The 22,377-nt window shown below is 39.2% G+C and overlaps 1 protein-coding gene across 4 annotated transcripts in view; it reads right to left on the reverse strand.

Moving 5' to 3' along the window:
• DYNC1I1 (dynein cytoplasmic 1 intermediate chain 1) overlaps positions 1 to 22,377 on the reverse strand; it is a 409,243-nt gene that overhangs the window by 361,837 nt on the left and 25,029 nt on the right. For 3 of the 4 annotated variants that reach the window (XM_063452433.1, XM_063452431.1, XM_063452430.1), the window contains 6 exons: positions 15,702 to 15,818; positions 12,206 to 12,320; positions 10,340 to 10,430; positions 6,322 to 6,345; positions 3,839 to 3,898; positions 2,698 to 2,813 (listed from right to left, as the gene is read on the reverse strand). In XM_063452433.1, the coding sequence (XP_063308503.1) occupies positions 2,698 to 2,813; positions 3,839 to 3,898; positions 6,322 to 6,345; positions 10,340 to 10,430; positions 12,206 to 12,320; positions 15,702 to 15,809 (514 nt within the window). In that variant the 5' untranslated portion in view covers positions 15,810 to 15,818. The remainder of the gene's footprint in view (positions 1 to 2,697; positions 2,814 to 3,838; positions 3,899 to 6,321; positions 6,346 to 10,339; positions 10,431 to 12,205; positions 12,321 to 15,701; positions 15,819 to 22,377) is intronic. The other variant, XM_063452432.1, reaches the window with a different exon arrangement.

Consider the following 22,377-nt stretch of genomic DNA (forward strand, 5'->3'; position numbering starts at 1 on the left):
GTTTCTCTCAAACCTCAATGTTTTACATTGCACGGTTCAGGGGACAGGGACACGACACCCAGGCCAAAATGAGATGAATCTCGACACAAAAGTCATAGATGTCTTTGGAGATGGTCTTACTTGCGCATACAGTACACGTGGATGACAGATGGATGTTGTGACTCCTTGGCAATATTACAATATGTTAGCTGTGGTGACACAATTGATCTATCAGCATCTATGGAATGTTCATTTATAAAACTTGTTACATACCTCTGTATTTTCAGAACAGTTGGAGTATCTGTATACCAAGGTTTCTTAATGCAGTGAGACATTTAAGTTCTAAGCACACAAACAGTCTTAACTAAAATTTAACTTTAATGTAAGTATAAAGGGTTACTCTACGCATCATAATCTATGCAGTCCGCTGTAGAAGTTATGTTGCCAGGAGTACCCTAGCTCCATTTCTTGGTGATGAGGCAAACTGTTTTGGCTAAATGTTGTCCTGGTGCTGAGGGTCCTCTATTGGCGGTGACATACATTCGGCTCTGCAGAAGTCGGATTCCGAATCTTCCAGTCATTAATTTGTTGAGAGCGTCAGCTGACCGCTCTCAGCCAAACAATTAAATTGTCTGCATACAACTAGTCATGTAATCGAGAGTTCAGAGCTAACAAATAAAGCCCCAAATGACGCTGCCAGAAGTTGAGTTGCTCCTCCAGCAGCAAAGGGGTTAAGCTCCGTATGTCATTGTGAAACGCTGCACATAAAGACTCCAGGATTCATAGCTACTTCAAATCACTTAAGTGGACATGGTGCATGGAGTTATTGTTTAAATTTATTTGAACACTTATTTATGCTTCAATGGCTGAGTTTAAAAGAAAATGTAAAGTCTCTCACTTAAAATAAATATAATAGCAAACATATCTGGTATTTTTTTTTTCTGTTTATTTTTTCTCGTTCACATACGTTTAGGCATGCCACACGCGTACCCAGTTCTGCCTCAACCAGGAAAGTTTACAAATATTAAAATATATCAGCATTTTAATCAGAATTTAATCAGGGCAGCCACATAATATACATTCTTTCACCCGCTATTACAGTTTTAATCCCTAGTTTATCAAAGCTGAGGATTCATACTCGTTACCCACAAGTCATTGGGAGCAAGCATACTGCTTAATTTGACTTTTCATGTTTCCTTTTGAGACAAGGAAACGAATAAATTGCACAATTCTTGTAAATACCATTCATTTTTTTTATTAGGCACCATTAATGATCTTGAATCTCATCAGTTAAAAGACAATCTTGCATTACTGGCCACGTGTGAATTGCAGACACCAATCATTATTCAGAAATGTTTTCTAAAATTATACAATAAAGTGTGTACATTTAAAAAAGCCAGAGAAAGTGTAGTGTATTATATATGTTTATAATTCTGTTAGTTATTAATTTACAGTGGTGGTATTAAAGCTATAAGCATATAAAGCAATAACTACAAAAGTGGTAAAGATACAAAATGTCTGCAGGCAAAATTGACCTAACAAATGCAATTTAATTTTACAATATTCAAAGGATATGCTCCAACTACAGCACATTTATGATATCATCCTTCGTGTATATTTATCAAAAAGGCCCAAATAACATGTTAGTTTTACCATCTTCTAATCAACAAGAATATTGATTAAATATAAATATCCCAGTGAGTTCATCAGAATTATTTATGACTGAATATGAGATCTGTTTTAGAACGTACATATGTAATATCTACACAATCTATCAACAAATTCATCTATATCACACATCACTACCCCGCACAAGAATACATTTCAGAATCTCTTATAATGAGCAACAGATCAGTAGTCTTTCTGACAGATTCATCTGTGCTAATGAAGACTAACAGGCCCTGTGGTTCTTGGTGCTCAATGTGAATTCAGATTGTTGTACCTCTATCCCTCCCTTAACTGCAGGATTTAACATATTTTGTATTCTGCATAACCATGCTCTATAAAATCAGTATAGTTATGGCAAAATGGTCCAGCATATTGAAGTAATACATTGTATATGGCAAAATCATAAACCCCACACTAATGACTATCACTATGGTCCATGATCACCAGGCATAGGCAACCTTCGGCACTCCAGATGTTGTGGACTACATCCTCCATAATGCTCTTACACCCATAATGCTGGTAAAGCATCATGGGAGGTTTAGTCCAAAACATCTGGAGTGCTGAAGGTTGCCTATGCCTGATCTACGCCATGGTTAGCCAACCAGATGTTGTGAAGTACATCTACCATAATGCTCTTACAGCCATGATGCTGGCAAAGCTTCAGAGGAGAGCTAGACCACATCATCTGGAGTGCCAAATATTGCCTACCTCTGATCTACACTGATAGTGTCCAATCCACTCTTCAATTAGCACTAACAGCCCAGGATTTGGCAAATCTCAGTTCTGTTCCTTTGGGAATACTGACAACAACTTAAGGTATCGCATGCTTTGGGATGCCTGGGTTGGGAACAACAGCACAACACCAAATCGGACGTCCTAAAACTACATTCAACTGAGAATATAATCAAATCCAACTGCAAGAGGCAAAAAGCGAAATCCTTTAATTAATCCATAATTTCTACTCAATAAAGACAGAGGAATACATACAGTGATATTAATCTCTATGGTTAGTAGTAACACATAAGACAAAGGAAGACAATTTAACGTCACCTTCAGCCTGATGGGTTGTCACTGGGGTTTGTGTCTCCTTTGAGTATGACACTACTTCTCGGGGTAAAAAGTCCACCTGGGTGATTTTCGAAACTCCAAGTTTAGTAAGCCTTCTTCTAGAAAATAAAAAAAAAACAATGATTGTTCCCCTTCTCTTTAAGTAAGAACAAGAAACTGATTGTGTGAAAATGAAAAAATGCTCTTGCAAAATAACAGGCATGTTGCTGCAGTAGAACGTAAGACCAAAGGAAGTCCTCACTAAACCTTAATTTACCAAACATTCACTTTGATGCAAAGTGTTTAGTGACAAATGTGACAGCACTAAATCTATGAATCTCCTCCACACTGCACTTGGATCCTGGTGACTTCAATATTATATAAATATGGGCTGTGGCATATTACTGAGATTTGTAAGAAATTTTCTGTTAAGCCCTTGTGGGATCTAGTGAAAACCTGAGTCAGTTTGTAAATCAATGGAGATTAAATTCAGGTGATAGCTGGCTGTTTTGCAAAATGTATCTTATGAGTTGTCTACAAAATGGGCTTAACCATAAACTAGGTTATGGCCATAGCCATACTTTCTATTCAACCTACTTACGTTTGTCTTTCTAGCCAAACAGAAGAAATAACGAGAGGCAAAACATACCAAAACACATTGCTCTAATACAGCAAAATGATTACTTACTAAGAGGAAGAAATCAAAGTTAATTTCAAATTTAAGGTCAAAGTAGTTGAACCGTATACATTCTCTAAGTCAGCTAGGCTCTCAGCTTTATTTATTAATTTTAATTTATTTTATTTAGGGTCATTTCTGAATATATGTTACAAGACCCTTCTCATTCATTTTTAAAAGGTAAATAATGTGCAATCATTGTGGGCGCTTTAGCACTTTTTGGTTGGGTTGTCTACTATTTTTGTTAAGTGTACAAGGTGACATAATAATTTTGGTTGTTTTAGGTTGCACTGGATTTTTGTTAAACGAGTGCCACATATCCTTTTAAAAGTTTTGTAATATGCTCTCAGCTTGGCTACTTTGGCCTAAATTATTTTTTCACTATGAAACTCTCACTTTGTTAAATAACCTTGCTACTTTTCAATGTTCTGTAACGTATATGAATCTAATATGACAAAAGAAACATACCCAAGTTCAGACTCTGAATGAAGCTGCAGCACCGATGGATCAGTGTCCCATTGTAGAGTCCTTTGTACGTGTATAGAGAGGAAAAATGAAAATAAACATATTTACTACACATTTACATTTTCAGCACTGCTAAGCACATATTTAATGACACATGCCATATCTACATTTTATTACATGAATATCTGTCATGCAGGTATGGATGCTGGAGAATGTTTGATGAGATGAATGTATGAAAGAAAACATTTGCAGAGCTTCCAGAGGTGGCTACCAACAGACGTAGAGCAAAGTGCTCCAGCCAAAGTGATAAAAAAAAAATAAAAAATAAAAAATAAAAAAACGAAACCACTTGGGACGCAAAAGTCATGAACTAGACTATCAAATAAGTTCTTGTGGTAAGGCTGAGAACTTTGCACCATTCAAGATAATAAAAACAGCATGAAAAGTACATGAGGGCTTTGCTATCAAATTGTAAGTAAATTCCATACAACATCTGCATGTTTAAATTGGGCTTACAGCCATAACATTGTGTGACGAGAGTTGGGAAGCATGACATCCAGATATTTCTGCCCATAGGGCTAAGAAATAAAGTAAACATGGACGTATTATACAAACATAGGCCTGATTTTAAAAAATTGGATACGCTTTTCAAATGATCGAATATTTTTGGATATCTTTTGAAAATGATTTAATATTTAGAAAAATACTTTTAAACTGGCCGGGGTGTAAACCTAATATATCTACTGCACACCAATACATTTAAAAAAAAGTAATCCTTTATTATAATCACTCTGACTACGTTTATTTTATCTTTTTTTGTGATTATAACAAAGGATTACTTTCTTTTACTTAATACAGTGTTTGGTAGGTTTATCATTTCCTTTTATTTCTTTCAATGATTTTCTGCATATGAAGGCTTTTGTTTTGTGAATGTTCCATCGATAATCTAGGGGTTTATTCACTTAACTCCAAATTGTAGTGAATTGAAATTCAAATGGCAACATTAAAGGAACAATCCATTGACATTTTTTTTATTTATTTAAACTATTTAATAGGCACAATGAAAACATGCATATATTTTTTCCCGAATGTCTTCTTTGGGGGTAAGTAGCCAAGCAGTCTGCCACTTTTAATAACAGTAAAATAAACCCATGGAGGTGTTTCTGCTCCCAATTATTTCTAATTAAGTCCTCAGTTTCTTAGTCTTTCCAAATGATTCAATATGGTAAGAAAAGCTTCCCAAATGATTTATCTACAAATATTCCTATAGACATTAAAGGGACACTATAGTCACCTGAACAACTTTAGCTTAATGAAGCAGTTTTGGTGTATAGAACATGCCCCTGCAGCCTCACTGCTCAATCCTCTGCCATTTAGGAGTTAAATCCCTTTGTTTATGAACCCTAGTCACACCTCCCTGCATGTGACTTGCACAGCCTTCCATAAACACTTCCTGTAAAGAGAGCCCTATTTAGGCTTTCTTTATTGCAAGTTCTGTTTAATTAAGATGTTCTTATCCCCTGCTATGTGAATAGCTTGCTAGACCCTGCAAGAGCCTCCTGTATGTGATTAAAGTTCAATTTAGAGATTGAGATAAAATTATTTAAGGTAAATTACATCTGTTTGAAAGTGAAACCAGTTTTTTTTTTTTTTATGCAGGCTCTGTCAATCATAGCCAGGGGAGGTGTGGCTAGGGCTGCATAAACAGAAACAAAGTGATTTAACTCCTAAATGACAGTGAATTGAGCAGTGAAATTGCAGGGGAATGATCTATACACTAAAACTGCTTTATTTAGCTAAAGTAATTTAGGTGACTATAGTGTTCCTTTAATTGAGACTTCTGTAGATAAGTCATTTGGAAGGTTTTTCTAACCGTATTGAATCGTTTGAAAGACTTATTAAATTAAGGTCTTAATATCCTCATTTTTATAAACTTTCAAAAAAAATGACGGACTCCAGACACATAAAGAACTTCAGCAAGTGGGAACGCTTTGTGTGCCTGGAGTGTTCCTCTAAGGCAAAAATAGCTGATCAGAAAAAATTATCCAACTTAGCTATAGTCATCGCTTGACTATCTTATCCTGCATTTTGATTTCAACAATTTACAACAAGGACTTCAGTAAATAACCTGCAGGTATGTGAAAGGGAGTCAGAAATGCAGGGCTAAAACACTCTGCATTTAGTTGGCCAACTCTACTATCAGACCAACCCTTTCTCTGACTAATGGATGTTATGGGTTGATCTAAAGCTCTAAGCCAGGAATAGGCAACCTTCGGCCTCCAGATGTTGTGGACTACATCTCCCATAATACTCTTACAGCCATATTGCTGGCAAAGCATCAAGGGAGATGAAGTCCACAACATCTGGAATGCCGAAGGTTGTTCTAAGTTCTAAGCTCTTTCTTCCAGAATATACATCTCATCTTCAAACATCCTCATAAACAAATTTGCATTTGCCTACGAAAACACACACAACCGCATTCTTACCCAAGCACGACACTCTGTAAATTCCTGAGAATATGAAATAGAAAGGATATTTTAATTATAATTCAATTTTAAAGTGAAGTCAATTCATTTCAGGTGCTGTAAGCCATTTTATGGCATGGATATATACAATATGCCACTACAAATGTACTACTACCTAAAATAAATCTACTTTAATTAAGGCATCATACAATTGCTCTCATCATATGCAGTGCAAAAGCAGACCTGTCACCTGTTCGTAATAAAGGTTTTTTGTTTTATTAAAAACTATTCACTATATACGGTATGTTTGAAGACAATTGGCATGGCCCTATTAAATAAGATGAGCTGACGGGATGTATGAATGTATAATTATGGTGATACAACATGTGATGTATTAATGCAATGTCATGTTAGATGGGCAGCATGTGATACAATTCTAATGGTAGCAGGGGTGATCTGCATGTAACTGTCCGGCTGTTTTGGGATTTTTTTCCAACTGTGGAACGGAAAATGATTGATTTTCACTGTAAAGTACTAATGCATTTCCTGAAATTAAACTAAAGAAAGCTAGAATGTTTACTTTTTTTTTTTCTTGGTTCCACTTTTATAAAGATTATCATTAACAAAAATCTAATATAAAAATAGCACATAACTAACGGTTGCTTAAAACACAAGGTATGTGTTAATTTATATAACTGACTTAAGTTTTAACGTAAAATTCGTCATTAAATAGCAAGCCACAGGTGGGCAGTTTGTGAGTATTAATTTTAAATTAGGCTGTCCAATAAATATCCAAGGGACTAGCTAGATGGAACATTAAGCATTTTATATATACACATATGAAGGGTTACATGGCCTGCCTCACAACATTTCAGATAGACAAAGGGGGACTTTAATCTTAGGGGTATGAGTGGGGATGCGGCCAGGGCTGTTCTGAGAAATTTCAGGTGACTTACTAATAACAACATATGCAACTAACATGTAACTTAGAACAAGAACAATGTATCTTATTTGCACAGGTGACTTATAAACATGAGTTACAATGAGTTATGGTTGGGCTCTCATTATTGGTCTAAGTAGGGTTGTGGTACCATTACAATGAGTTATGGTTGGGCTCTCATTATTGGTCTAGGTAGGGATGTGTTACCATTACGATGAGTTATGGTTGGGTTGGGCTATCATTATTGGTCTAAGTAGGGTTGTGGTACCATAACAATGAGTTATAGTTGGGCTATCATTATTGGTCTAAGTAGGGTTGTGGTACCATTACGATGAGTTATGGTTGGGTTGAGCTATCATTATTGGTCTAAGTAGGCTTGTGGTACCATTACGATGAGTTATGGTTGGGTTGGGCTATCATTATTGGTCTAAGTAGGGTTGTGGTACCATTACAATGAGTTATAGTTGGGCTCTAATTATTGGTCTAAGTAGCCATGTGTTACCATTACGATGAGTTATGGTTGGGTTGGGCTATCATTATTGGTCTAAGTAGGGTTGTGGTACCATAACAATGAGTTATAGTTGGGCTATCATTATTGGTCTAAGTAGGGTTGTGTTACCATTACGATGAGTTATGGTTGGGTTGGGCTATCATTATTGGTCTAAGTAGGGTTGTGGTACCATTACGATGAGTTATGGTTGGGTTGAGCTATCATTATTGGTCTAAGTAGGCTTGTGGTACCATTACGATGAGTTATGGTTGGGTTGGGCTATCATTATTGGTCTAAGTAGGCTTGTGGTACCATTACGATGAGTTATGGTTGGGCAATCATTATTGATCTAAGTAGGGTTGTGGTACCATTACGATGAGTTATGGTTGGGTTGGGCTGTCATTATTGGTCTAAGTAGGGTTTCTCTACCATTACGATGATTTATGGTTGGGCTATCATTATTGGTCTAAGTAGGGTTGTGGTATGTAGCGGATGGCACTGGGCTGTCCTACAAATTTCGTGTGAATAACTGTATTCGTATAACCTGCCAGTTTTATATGTGTTTAAAAGAAATGTATTTATCCGATTGTTCGGTAGAATCAGTAAACTAAGGGAATGAAACTACCGAACAATCAGACCTCCCCTGTGTGAAGTGTGCCCTCAATTACCCGTGGCAACAATGTTGCGAGCAGCTAATTAACAAGCTATGCAGTAGGTCCTTTGTCTCGGGGTGGCCGCCATTCGGAAAACGAACACGTTGTGGCGGCCATTTTACAAACACCCGAACAGCAGTGCTTTGCCGTCGAGTGTCTGGAACCCAAATCTGACACTCGACTAGGCGAACACTGCTGAGACCTTCACAAGCCCGGTCCGTTCGGTTCCAAACTACTGAACGGCCCCTCGTTCGGTAGACAGAAACAACCGAACGAGGGGATTCATGTGAATCCTACCTAATCCCTGTAACCTTAGCCGTTCGTGTAAAGTGTTCCCTTATACGGTGACCGACCGCAGGGCCCCATCGCATGGAACCCAATTCAGCTGTTGTATCCAGCACGGTCGGTCTTTTTAGTACCTCCATAAATTTCCCGAACCCCTGGTACGATCCGGGTGATTTTTGGATATGTTGCTCACCCAGATCAGGACCACCAGGGGATGTGACTTTTAAAGGGGTACCCCTAGGTTTAGGGGTACATCCAGGAACTGGGGGAATTTGGGTACAGTATAAGGGGATTGTGATGCAAGCTGAGGGGAGGAGATGTGTGGGAGGTTACTAATACCAGATTGGGTACTGTACTAATTGTTGGAAACCCCTCCCTTGCATGGGAGCATGCTTTATAAGGTACTGGGGAATAAAGATTGTCAGTTCTGCTCCTGAAACTGTGTGTCGTCCAGTTATTGGGATTGCTGCTGGGATACTGCTGTATTACTTTACCTGCTGGAAACCTTGCTTGTGGATTTACAATTGCCTTGTTCCTGAGTCTCACTTGGATTATAAGCGGAGATAACTTGGAGAATATTGTACCTCCGCTACATGGTACCATTACGATGAGTTACAGTTGGGCTATCATTATTGGTCTAAGTAGGGTTGTGTTACCATTACGATGAGTTATGGTTGGGTTGGGCTATCATTATTGGTCTAAGTAGGGTTGTGGTACCATTACGATGAGTTATGGTTGGGTTGAGCTATCATTATTGGTTTAAGTAGGCTTGTGGTACCATTACGATGAGTTATGGTTGGGCTATCATTATTGATCTAAGTAGGGTTGTGGTACCATTACGATGAGCTATGGTTGGGTTGGGCTATCATTATTGGTCTAATTAGGCTTGTGGTACCATTACGATGAGTTATGGTTGGGCTATCATTATTGATCTAAGTAGGGTTGTGGTACCATTACGATGAGTTATGGTTGGGTTGGGCTATCATTATTGGTCTAAGTAGGGTTGTGGTACCATTACGATGAGTTATGGTTGGGTTGAGCTATCATTATTGGTCTAAGTAGGGTTGTGGTACCATTACAATCAGTTAGGGTTAGGGGGGCTTAGAGGTATGGTAGGGTTGGGGTATCATTAAAGGTCTAAGAAGGATTTTTGGTACCATTACGATGAGTTAGGGTTAGGGGGGCTTAGAGTTATGGGTGCATCTACCCTGTTCTACATCAGGAGTATTAACTAAATTAAGTGAATTAAAGAAATGTTTTCTGTTTTTAATTTTAAAAAGATATAACACTCTGGTAAGTTTGCAAGAAGAAAAGATTTATGACTGTAAGAAAGAAATAAAGAACACTTTTTTTTATTCTGAGATATCCCTGCCCATTTTCTTTATATTTTTTACTGCTAAATTTGAGAACCAGCAACCTAAACTGGTTGTTTTGCTTACATGATTGCTCTGTCTATGAATGTACAAAACAGACAACAGTTTAAAAAAAACACAAGTCTTTAGTGTGAAAACTATTAATACATCATGTATTATCTTTTTCCAAAGTGATGGTCTGGTAGATGCCACTCCTTTCGATTATTTAAGAGGCAATCTACGCCTCATGACCAGATATGCCAACCATATTTTTTTATCTAGAAGGACATACACATGGCAGTGATATGAATTGGCTTACCGTCCCATTATTGTGCCGTCAACCGAGTCTTGGCTTCCTGCTTCGCTGGGTGTGCTCAATGATTTCGAGGAGGGAGACATAGGGGTTGGGACTAAATAATGAGAATAAAAGGTATCCCATGTTATAATTGGCTGCACTGAGGAACAGCAGCGTCAGACAAATTAAAATCAGTGAAAAGGTACCAAAGCGGGGGCGAAATGGGTAGGAAAAAGGAATTAAAATAATGTAAACAAAAATGATATTAGTGAGTGTGGAAAATAACAAAGAAAAAGAAAATGAAAAGAACAGTGTTTAGTACTTCATTTTACATTGATTTTATTGAAAATTGTAAACCCAATCAAAAACGAGTAACAATCAATATATTTGATGGATCACATTACAAAACAACTCTTTTATTCCCAAATCTGGTATCAGTTAGAGCCAGAAGTGGATTTAGATCTGTGGTGCTCTGCGGTGACCCAATTACAAGTGATCCCACTTTAATATTTTATTTGAAGAAGAAGGAACATGTCTATTGTTTTGCATTTCTATGTGTATAAATCAAAGTTTTATTTTTTAATATATCTGCTTTTAGTAACAACTGTAGCTCAAAACCCAGAGCACCGATGTCTGCCTGCCTGTCTGTCTATCAATCTATCTATCAATGGCCTTGTTTTTTTTTCTTTAAGCTTTTAAAATTATTTCATTTTTTTAGATACATTTTTTTTTATTATTTTTTCAAAATGTTAAAATGTCAATATACCATAGATAAAAAAAAACAAAGTCTCAAAAATATGGAAATATTAAAACATTTTTCAAGATATTAAATAATTTTAAATGTTTATTCAGAATAGCAATATTAGTCCGGTATTTTGTTTTAGTCAATTCAATGGTATTATTTTTAAATAAGAGTGAAAAAAATAGAGATTTTGAGATTTTGAGATTTTAGCAGGTTCTACAGTTGGTGCATTATCCATCTGAGCCATCTCAGCTGGCCCTCAAGATGCATAGGACTTGTCAGTAGAGTTCTAACACAATAGAAGGAGCTTATAAAAGAGCAATTTCAGGTGTATCTTCCTCTCTCTGCCTCTCTATTTCTCTCTCCTTAAGTTTTAATAAAAAATGCAAGTTATGCAGAACTGCGAGTTATCCTGATACTTCTGGTACAGAATAAGGTGACACCATTACATTAGAACATCAACGTAGATCTTCATGTTAGAAAGCAGTGACCCTAAACACTGGCGCTAATAAGATTATTATTTTGGGGGAGAGGTTTTGGAAAAGTTACTACAGTGTGTAAATTGTATCAAAACCTCAATACTCGTGAAGACTAATATGGATATTTAAGATTATTTTCTTTCTGGAATTGTACCAAAGGATTTGAGAGAAAAAAATTGTGTAACATATACAACTACAGACTACTAATTACTAACTTCTACTCCTATCGGATGGTATTCCATCTTACTGTACATTAAGTCATGTGGAGAAGGGGGTTACTTTATTTATTTTTATATATTTTTATATATTTTTATATTTCTCCAATGGGTGAAAGCAAGTGCTTACTTTTGTTTTGCAACAATGTACTGCAAAATTAAACCAAGCTTGGGTTTACATATTGTTGGTGGGGAAAGGAAGAACAGTACCTTACTAAAAAGATGTATAGGTCTGCAAGATCTTCGAGCATTGTATAATACACACATGTCTGCACTAACATGATGCTCAGATGTCCTGTGATGTATTATTTATTTAAGAAGCCCATAAAGAAGAAACAATTAGTTGAGCTCATTGCTAACATGTAATATAAACTTGACAGAACATCTGCAATTTTCTATAGTTACTAATAGTAGATATTATCAACACTATAAAGCTGATAGCGTTAGAGATTACCTAGAGGGGGCTCTGGTGATATGCCAATACTTTGCAGTAAAGCTTCTGTCTCTCTTCTCTTTCGGTCTAGATCAGTATCTTCGTGGATCGGTTCTGTCTTTTGCTGCATTTCCGCCTGTTTAAGTCAAATTAGAAATTAACCTACAACCTTCTACCATTCATAGAAAAAGTAATGGAAAAATGATTCTTCATCGTTTACTAATGAAGTTATGCAGCTTTCACGGAACAAGTTTAAAGGTTTCATATAGCTCTTAATGGATTGGATTTTCGTCACTATAGTTCACGTAGAAAGAATATCGCTTAACTGGTTTATTTTAAGGGCTATTTTCGAGTAGCTAGCCGCTGAAGTACACAGAAGGAACTAAAAATAAAAAAATGCAAATCGGGGGCGGGGCCGGGCCGCCAAGCCGAGCGGTCGCAGGGAAGAACAGCTCCTGCACAATAAGCCCCAAATACGCTATAATCTACAATTTATAAAGCAACCAGCGACCAACAACCCTGACCCGCAACGTATGCGGGCTACCGGAGCCGGGGAGAGGCTCACTCTTGTAGTTCCAGTCCCCCCGAGGTGGGATCCCTGCAGTACCCAGCGGGACCCGACCTGGCGGTGAGCGAGGCGGGCGGCCGCCGCTTCACTATCCCGCCCGAAGGAGCCGAACATACCAGTGGTTCATCGGCTGGCCCGGTCCTGTTCCCCCCCCACCGGACCGGGGGGGTGATCCCGGTCCATGTCCCACAACCACACTCGGGGACTTACTCGACCACCAAGCAGGCCTGAGACCCGCGGTCAAGATGGCGGCGGCCACATGTGTGGAGACGGAACCGCAGACCCCGGGGCAGAATGCAGACAGGTCCTGGCATGGAGCACAAGGCTGCCGACATATGGTGACCCACAACATACAGCAGCCCCTAAATCCGGTGACATACCGAAACCAAGACCCTGCACAACGCTCTACTCCCGTGGACGGAGCTACCCGTGGGACCGCACGCCCTTCTTCTGAGCTGGGCGCTCACCGAGAGGAACTCCTCTACAGCCTGCCATATTCCCGGGGAAAAGACCGCGACCCGGCGGACCCCGGGGCCCACGATCCTGCTGATGGGATCAATGGCGACAGGGCACGAGCGCCTGCTAAGGCCTAAGGCCGAAGGCCGGTGACCCATGGCAGTGGTACTGCCACAATGCCGGGAAATCTTCAGACCAAGCAACTGAGACACAACAGCATACCCGGGGGGAGCTGCAGGAGAGCACTACGAGTATCACCGGACACACTGGCCGCCACCAACCGGACTTCCCACTCGATTACCCGTGTCATGGGCCGCATACCCCGGATACCGCCGACAGGTACATGTCTGTGGACTACTTCGGACTGCCTGACTGCCTGGCCACATTCAACTCAGGTTTCAGCAGGTGGAACCTGTACACACCAGAGCACGGCAAGCAAACTCCTCTGGGCAGCATACAGCAACAGGCGGGACATTTTTCACCTAAGTATTTGAAGTGCACACTGCTTACTGCCTAAACTGCTTAATATATGTCTCCTCAAGGTGTCCAGTCATTCACGACCATCCTTTAGCCAGTACTGAACAGCTGTATTTTCATGTTGTTTATTGTCTATTGTCTATTGTCATTGATTAGGCCCATAGGCCACATGCATCCCACTGTTAAATATCATCGTATGTTAACATGACTATAGGCTACTCGAGCTGCCACCTTGAAGGCGAACCAACCTGTTAATCTGCCGCTGATAATCATTTACGCATTCGACCCCAGCCTGGCTGACATAGGCTGCAGTTGAACGACATACCATGACCTAGCTACTCGAGACACTAAATTACAAATTATACTCTGTACACTGTATTGTCCAGCCTGACATCTGTTGGTATTACCAAACAGTATAGCTGCCCTAATATCGCTGATATAGTCTGCGCCGCTGCTAGCTTGGCCTGCGTGGTTCAGCCTTAACTTAACCTACCTACCTAAAGATGCCCCACATGATAATTTCTAATGGAAAGCCCTTACTCACGGTATCGCATTCTACTCTAGCTTGTTTAAAACTCGTTTCCACTAAGCGACTCATAAAATATAAAATCAAGGCATAACACTCCGGGAAAATGTACCTAACTATGTTTTCAATGTTATATATGTACTACCTATGCATTTCCCTCTCTTTATTTTGTATCCCTCATATATGCCTTAATAAAAGAAAGATTTACAAAAAAAAAATGCAAATCACTCACCCCAGTCGCTTATACATACAAATTATTTTTCTGGAAGCAAAGTAAACAGAGGACTTATGTTGTTATGCTGTGGACTGTAACTTCCATGATCCTCAGCCAGATGAGGCAAGTGGAAATAAAGCACTCTAACATCCATAGAAAATATTTAACATGGAGTGCAGAAAAGGCAGAATGATAATATAGGACCATACAGGAGGTACAGGGGTATGGTCTAACATACAAGGGTATTCATTAAAAACATGGACAAAATCCAGTGGAAATGCCCAAATTCTGAATTCAGTACAATTCTTATATTTTCTCAAGCCTAATACAGTAGGAATTCAGTCTCCCTGAGTGAATATACACCAATCACCCAGGTGCACTCAGTGTTCGAATGCTATACTTTTCTAAAAGCACCAATTTGAATCTGAACAGGGACCGAATGTATCCAGCAGGATTGATATTCGCAAATTATCGTTCACCTGCGTTCATGCAAGCTAACGCTAATTTGAAGTACTATTTCCCTGCTGGCAACGCTAGCACCCAACAGGCGAATCGTTATGTACCAAGCTAGTAGACATGCCCCCACATGTGAAAGGGAGTTTTTAACCCCTTAAGGACCAAACTTCTGGAATAAAAGGGAATCATGACATGTCACACATGTCCTGTGTCCTTAAGGGGTTAAACCCTACTTACAGTAATATGGGGGAAAGATTGACCGCCATAGGTTATTTATTTATTTACTTTTTAATATGGTGATTGACTAGTCAGCACTGGCCAGGGGCCACATATGCAGCACTGAGGGTTATTTAATCCATTTGCCTGCTAGCTGACAACACTATATTGTCTTGCAAAAAGGTACATTTGTTTCCAAGGCAGTTTAGGGAATGGGGAGTCACTGATTGGCATAGAACGTCAGCTAACCGATTTCAGCCAATGTGAAAATTCAGAAGTCAGAAGCCGTCTGCAGGGGAGTGAAGACCAGCGCTGGAGGTAACTTAGGGGTTAAAACATTCGAGAACATTTTAACCCATTGAGGTAAGACTGCCTCCAGGGGCCTCCTGGAACCATAACAACTTAATTTAGATGAGGTTGTTTTGGTGCCTAGAGTGTCCCTTTAATGAGCATATCTCCTCCAGTCTGATTAAATCAGTTTTAACAACTCTTCTTAGGAAGTGGTTTAAGAAGCACCAATAATAGTAAATGCTAAGAGTGTCTAGTACATAACCACTAAATGTGATAACCACACCAAATAGCTGTCAGTAAAATAACACCTCACCTCTTTCTTCTTCCTTTCTTCCTCCTTGCGTTTCTTTTCCTCTCTAATTTGCGCCAAACGTTGTTTTTTGCGCTCAAGTTCAGCTTTTAGATCACTTTTGTCAGACATTGTCGTTTCCTACACACAAACAAAAAGGAAGAAAGTACTGAGTTGTTTATTTTGAATAGACCGCACACAGAATTTTACGGCTTCATTCTGAATCAGCATATATTAGCCGTACTCAAGCAGAACCAGCTATCACATTACATGATGGATTGTACACGCGTTAGAAGATTATTGCAGTTTTGCCTCTGATATTTGTTCAATTTTGCATGAAATGTAAATGCCCCCAAAGCTTACAAGTGTGTTCTTGAAACAGGTTTCGTGGTCGAACATGTTTGGTATTTTTCGGGCATTTTCATATGAAGAAATAAAGAAAATATATAAAAAGAAATGAAACTGAGTACAACGCATTACATTATATCAAGGACTACATTTCCATAGGAGTACACAGTAGGGCGTATTCGCTAAACAGTGAAGTGTAGCAAATTGAAGACTGAATTACAAAATGTAGGCCACAATAGCTAACTAGAGAATTTCTTAAGTGGTCTGGGTGCCATGTCCCTGTTTTAACTTTGCAAGTAAAAGCATTGCCGTTCTGCTTGAAAGCATTGATTTGAGCTTCCATGTCTAGCTTCCAGGAAGACAGACAGTACGGGGTTAAAACTAAAGGACCACTGCGCCCAGAACACATCATTGAAATGAAGTGGTCTGGGTGACTTCAGTGGTTGGTTAACTGGCAACTATGCACCTCCATGTTAGCTTCCTGTCAATCACTGGTATAAGTACTGTCCTTTGCACAGAGAAAGAAAACAGACAAGAGATGAAACAATGTTTCTATTCTCCTCTTAGAAACATAGAAACATAGAATGTGACGGCAGATAAGAACCATTCGGCCCATCTAGTCTGCCCAATATTTTTAAATACTTTTAATTAGTCCCTGGTCTTATCTTATAGTTAGGATAGCCTTATGCCTATCCCACGCATGCTTAAACTCCCTCACTGTGTTAACCTCTACCACTTCAGCTGGAAGGCTATTCCATGCATCCACTACCCTCTACTCTTCATTTGCAATGTTTGTATTTGCACTGTCTTTGTCTTGCATTATAATGTAACATAATAAATCTTCAATATAAATGTTATTTAAAAAAAAAAAAAAACAGTGTAAAAAATTGTTAACGCCAGTTGTACTGGTGATTTTCAATGTTTTCAACATTGGTGTATAGTTTAGAGAAGTGCCAATTCCCCTTTAAATTGTATCTTTAAAAAATGCAGAATATTATTAATTAATTTTTCCCAAAATAAGCAGCAAAACATAAATTAGTGATATTTTGTATTCATTTTGAGTTCATTACACAGAAATGTATTTTGGGATCTATTTTTAAAACAATGATTGCAGATCTTGAAAACAAAAGCATAGTTAATGTACCTCCCAAAACATCTGTAAACAAACATTTATACAAAATAGTGCAATCATGAAAGATGTGCATAGATTTTGTTTTTGTAAATTAAAGAAAAAACAAAAATAATATAGTTTGCATAGCTTTTATTACAAGACTCTACTGATGAGGCCCAGATTGGCCAGCAGGCAAAAGTTTCACTTTGAGTGGCCCCTGCAGGGCCAACGGTTCCCCGAAAGTTTCCTCTGTGGCCGGTGAGGACATCAAAGATCTCACCAGCCAGCCAATAATTATGACTAAGGTTCAGCCAGTGTATCACCAGCATGCTTTGCACATTCAACCACCAGGGAATTAATGTAGAATGTAGAGTTTCATTGTTTTTGCATTATTTAAACTTTAGCTTTTTTTTGCCCCTTAAGTCACTCTCACGCCTCTTATTGCCCCATATCCCCCTAAAACACACTGCAGCTCCATTTATCACTCTCATACCCTGCAGCCCCATGTCCCCCTCCTAAACCCCCTGCTGCCCAATGTTCCCCTCGCACCCACTGCAGCACAATGTCCCCAAGCTGCCCCATGTCCCCCTCACAGCCACTGCAGCTCCATGTCCTCCTTGAACCCTTTGCTGCCTCAAGTGCCCCCTGCTGTCCCATGACCCTCTCACAACCCCTACAGCCCCATACCCCTTGCTGCTCCAAGTCCCCCTCACATTACCTACAGCCCTATTTCCCCCCCTTTTTTCCCCATATAGCCTCATGTCCCCCTCACAATCCCCACAGCCCCATTTCCCCCCCTTACAACTCATATAGCCCCATGTCCCCCTCAAATCCCCACAGCCCCATGTCCTCATCTCATCCCCTATCTCATCCCCATGTCCTCATCTCATCAGCCTTAGGTCCTCCTTCCACACTACACTGTCCTATGTCCTCATCCCAATCCGTGCAGCCTTATGTTTCTCTCACACCCCCTGCTGACCTTGTCCCGCATTTGTCCTCTGGTATTCCACTTGAGGAAGCATCCATGTTGCATTAGTAATGACACAACAAGCCCGGTCTCTGACCCCACCCATCCTACAGAGCTGATGCCGTTAAACTCCTAGGCCAAACTTTTGTCCCAGTCTGACTGTGCTTATAACCATAAAAAATGTGTTTTTGTGTGTGTGTGTGTGTCAGCTGATTGTTCTTGGCCAAAGAGTTAAGTCCTGCACCGATGGCGAACCCCAGTGGCGAGACAGACATTCTGGTAGCAAGGAAGCAATGAGTGGCACCCAGTGTACCCCAGGGAACGCAAGAGTACTCTAAGCACCATAACCACGATAGTGCTTTGTAGTGGTTATGGTGCTAGGACCATAACCACTACAGGAGTGTGTTAGGGCATACATACTTAAGTGGAGATGTTTTTTTTGGCTGGGCCAAGGGCAAAAAAGGAATAACAAATTTCACAGCAAGCTTAAAGGGACACTATAGTGACCTGAACAACTTTGGCTTAATGAAGCAGTGTTGGTGTATAGAACATGCCCCTGCAGCCTCACTGCTCAATCCTCTGCCATTTAGGAGTTAAATCCCTTTGTTTCTGAACCCTAGTCACACCTCCCTGTATGTGACTTGCACAGCCTTCCATAAACACTTCCTGTAAAGAGAGCCCTATTTAGGCTTTCTTTATTGCAAGTTCTGTCTAATTAAGATTTTCTTATCCCCTGCTATGTTAATAGCTTGCTAGACCCTGCAAGAGCCTCCTGTATGTGATTAAAGTTCAATTTAGAGATTGAGATACAATTATTTAAGGTAAATTACATCTGTTTGAAAGTGAAACCATTTTTTTTTTCATGCAGGTTCTGTCAATCATAGCCAGGGGAGGTGTGGCTAGGGCTGCATAAACAGAAACAAAGTGATTTAACTCCTAAAGGACAGTGAATTGAGCAGTGAGATTGCAGGGGAATGATCTATACACTAAAACTGCTTTATTTAGCTAAAGTAATTTAGGTGACTATAGTGTTCCTTTAACTTTGCTAAATCAATGCTCAGCTGTCTGAAGCACTGCTGACCTAGACACTAACATTAAACGGTAGTTGCCTCTTTTAAACAGTATCCAAAACAAACTATCTTGAAATGAACTAAGTCTGGATTACATATTTTTTAAGTTGCTGGAAATTAAATCCTTATTGTCATAAGCGTAGTTCATCTTTCTATCATCTTCAGTGCCATAATCTTATTTTGAGACTTTAAAGGACATGCATTCTGTCATTCACTACTTCAAATGCTGTCTGCACTATAAAAACACTGCATTGTGCCTTGAGTCTCTACCTGTCATTACAGAGACAGCAATTATTTATTGTGTTTGCTTTTATCTCATAAAGTTATTTAATGCCATTTGTCAAGCAGTGCATAAAACGTACTCAGAACAGACAAATAATGAAACAAGCAGGGAAACTGAAAACAGAACTTTCTACAATGAAAAGGAAGGAAAATTTGGGGGAGCCTGACTCTCAATATGACTGTGTTTGCTAGCAGCTCCTGCTTTATTGAGCTTTCAAACTGATTAAACTACCTAAGTTATAACTCTATGCGGTCCCAGGCATGCAGCAGACTACTATCCTACCTCAGACTTTATTCACAGCCCTGCAAAGCACTGCTCTGGAGCGGTAAATTCACTGTCCGGCCCTGCGGCCTACTGAGGCTGCAGACTCCACATCTGTGAGAGGAGGCCGATCTCCTACCTGGGACTGTGCAGCTCCCCCCCCCCCCCCCCCCCCCCCACTCTGGACCGATGGGTGATATCCCGGTTCCCGCTGGGGTAGCTTACTTCTGACAAAAACTGACCCGACAAACCAATTTCGAGACCACATGGTGATTCCAAGATGGCCGCTAAGCTGAAGCATCCATTTCACCCAGTGATTTCTTTTCTATTCTTTCTATTCTTTTCTATTCACTCTATTGTTATATATCCACATGTCCAGAATTTATGATAGGCCTATATGGTTTGTTTCTCCCAAGCTTAGACATGTTTGTCTAGCTTGTTTATATATATAAAAATATCTAAAAATGTGCAGTATTACGAATATGCCACTCAAATGTCAAACTATGTCTTCTGAAAGGCTTGCTACAGCTGTTGTGGTATGGCGAACCAGTTTGTATTTTAATGCACAACAAAAATAAAGAATTTTTTTTTTTTTTTTTTTTAAAGGAAACTTTATAATAATTAATATGAAGTAGAGAACTGGATATGAATGAAACGGCACATTAAGCTGAGTATTCACTAAAACACATTAAAATTACTGGTTAAAATTTGACGCTTACAATATTAATTAAGGAGTGTGAGACGATGCAGAATTTGAAGGGGATCTTGATCCTCAGAGGCAGGACTGCAGAACTTGGCTCAACTGTTCATAAAAACTAGCCTACAATAGTTTTAAAGTAAGGCACACATATATGTTTATGAAGGAGCTTAGCACACAACCATTTGGGTAAGCAGTGATTTTATCAGCTCAGTGTATATATTATCATGATTATACACTTAAATTTGAAATTCACTTTGAATTTACACTTTAGCAAATAGCTCATACGTGTAAATAAAGTCAAAAAGCTATTGAACTCCTAGTTGATTTATAACTTTATAGCCCTTGACTATCGTAGGTTTAAGAATGTTTTTATAACTATACAGTATGTGTCCCTTATTATATTATTATATGTTTTGTGAGTGCTCTCCAGGATGTATTTGAAAACTAGAGAAATATCAACAGATGTATTCTGATAAAATATTTTATACATTAAAAAATGTTGCATGAACCTGACTTTTAGGCACATGTTTTATCGGTGACAATTTGCCCTTAAAAACTCTGTGACGGTATGTATTGTGTCCAATTGTGATTTGTTTCAGACTGAACTGCAATTCTGCTGTATTTGGGCTGATCGGGTGTTCAGTCGAATTCCCGAATTCCGAGCCTAAACATACCTGAATTACAGACTAACTGAACTGCACAATGCTGGACATGTTTGGGGGGGGGGGGGGGAGTGGGGGAGGTTGTACAATATTCACTATTCCAACTGAGGTGCCCAAGTTATAAATGATGGGGGAAAAAGATGTTTGGTGGACAGTCACTAAATGCTGATTTTATTCATAGATCAAGTAGCAGGAGAAAAAAAACCTGCATTTATACATTATATAATTAATATACAATAGATAAATATAGATATTTTTTTCCTGCTCTTCCTGTTTTTTCCTCTATTATTCCTCTTTCTCACTTGATCTGTGATCAATATGGCAGGAAAATGTTCCTATCAGTGTACTGCAAAAATATACATGTATATATTATGTATATTATGTATATATTCTTCCTCACACTGGCTCATTTTCTCCCCTTTTTGGTTTGTTCTTCTGACTGTTCCTGAAATAACATTCGGCCGAGCCGAACGGATATCCAACCAAAATTCGGGTGTTCCAAAAACTATTCTAGCCTCGGAAAAAATTATTCTGCAAAATCGAAATTTCTCGCTGTGCACAAGTCTATTCCACAGAGCCTTGGTAATGCCAAATCTTACATGTCCAATTTGTGTCTATAATACCAGATCAATATGATAATATAGACCGTTACTGGTTCTTAACAGGTTAATGACCTCTTCTACTGGAATCCTATGTAATCCATCAGCATGTCCAAAACATCTTTTATTACTCCTACACTAAAAAAATGTCCTCTCTACAGTTTCTATAGTTACCCAAAAGCTCTCTACATGTTACCATCATCCTGTGTTATAGCTGCTATTATGATGTCCTTCACGTAAAGAGCATCTCCTCCCCATTCTATTCTATTCTATTAGTTTATTTTTATAGAAGACTATATCCGCTTCTAACCATGATCTTCATTATATTTTATGGCTTCTTAAAGGAACACAATTGCGTTAGGAACATAAAAGTGTAATCCTTATGGTACAATGTCCCTCTGCCCTAAAGTGATCAAGTGATCGTTTGCTCCCCCCCATTCCCGTGTTGAAAGCGTTAAATAATCCTTTTAACACTTGCCTCTTTCCTCCTCTAACGTCGGCAATCGGGAATACCTAATGTGTATGCACGGCAAGCGACGTGTGCGCGTCAGGCCTTACCCATAGGAAAGCATTAAATCAATGCTTTTCTATAGGGTTTAGGAGACACTGGACATGCAATGCGTGAGAACGCTGAGCATTGTTTCACGGAGTCAAACTTCATGAAATTCCAGGAAGCGCCTCTAGCGGTGTTCTGGTAGA

The sequence above is a fragment of the Pelobates fuscus genome, chromosome 4, assembly GCF_036172605.1.
Source record: "Pelobates fuscus isolate aPelFus1 chromosome 4, aPelFus1.pri, whole genome shotgun sequence".
In the NCBI taxonomy this organism is placed as follows: Eukaryota; Metazoa; Chordata; class Amphibia; order Anura; family Pelobatidae; genus Pelobates; species Pelobates fuscus.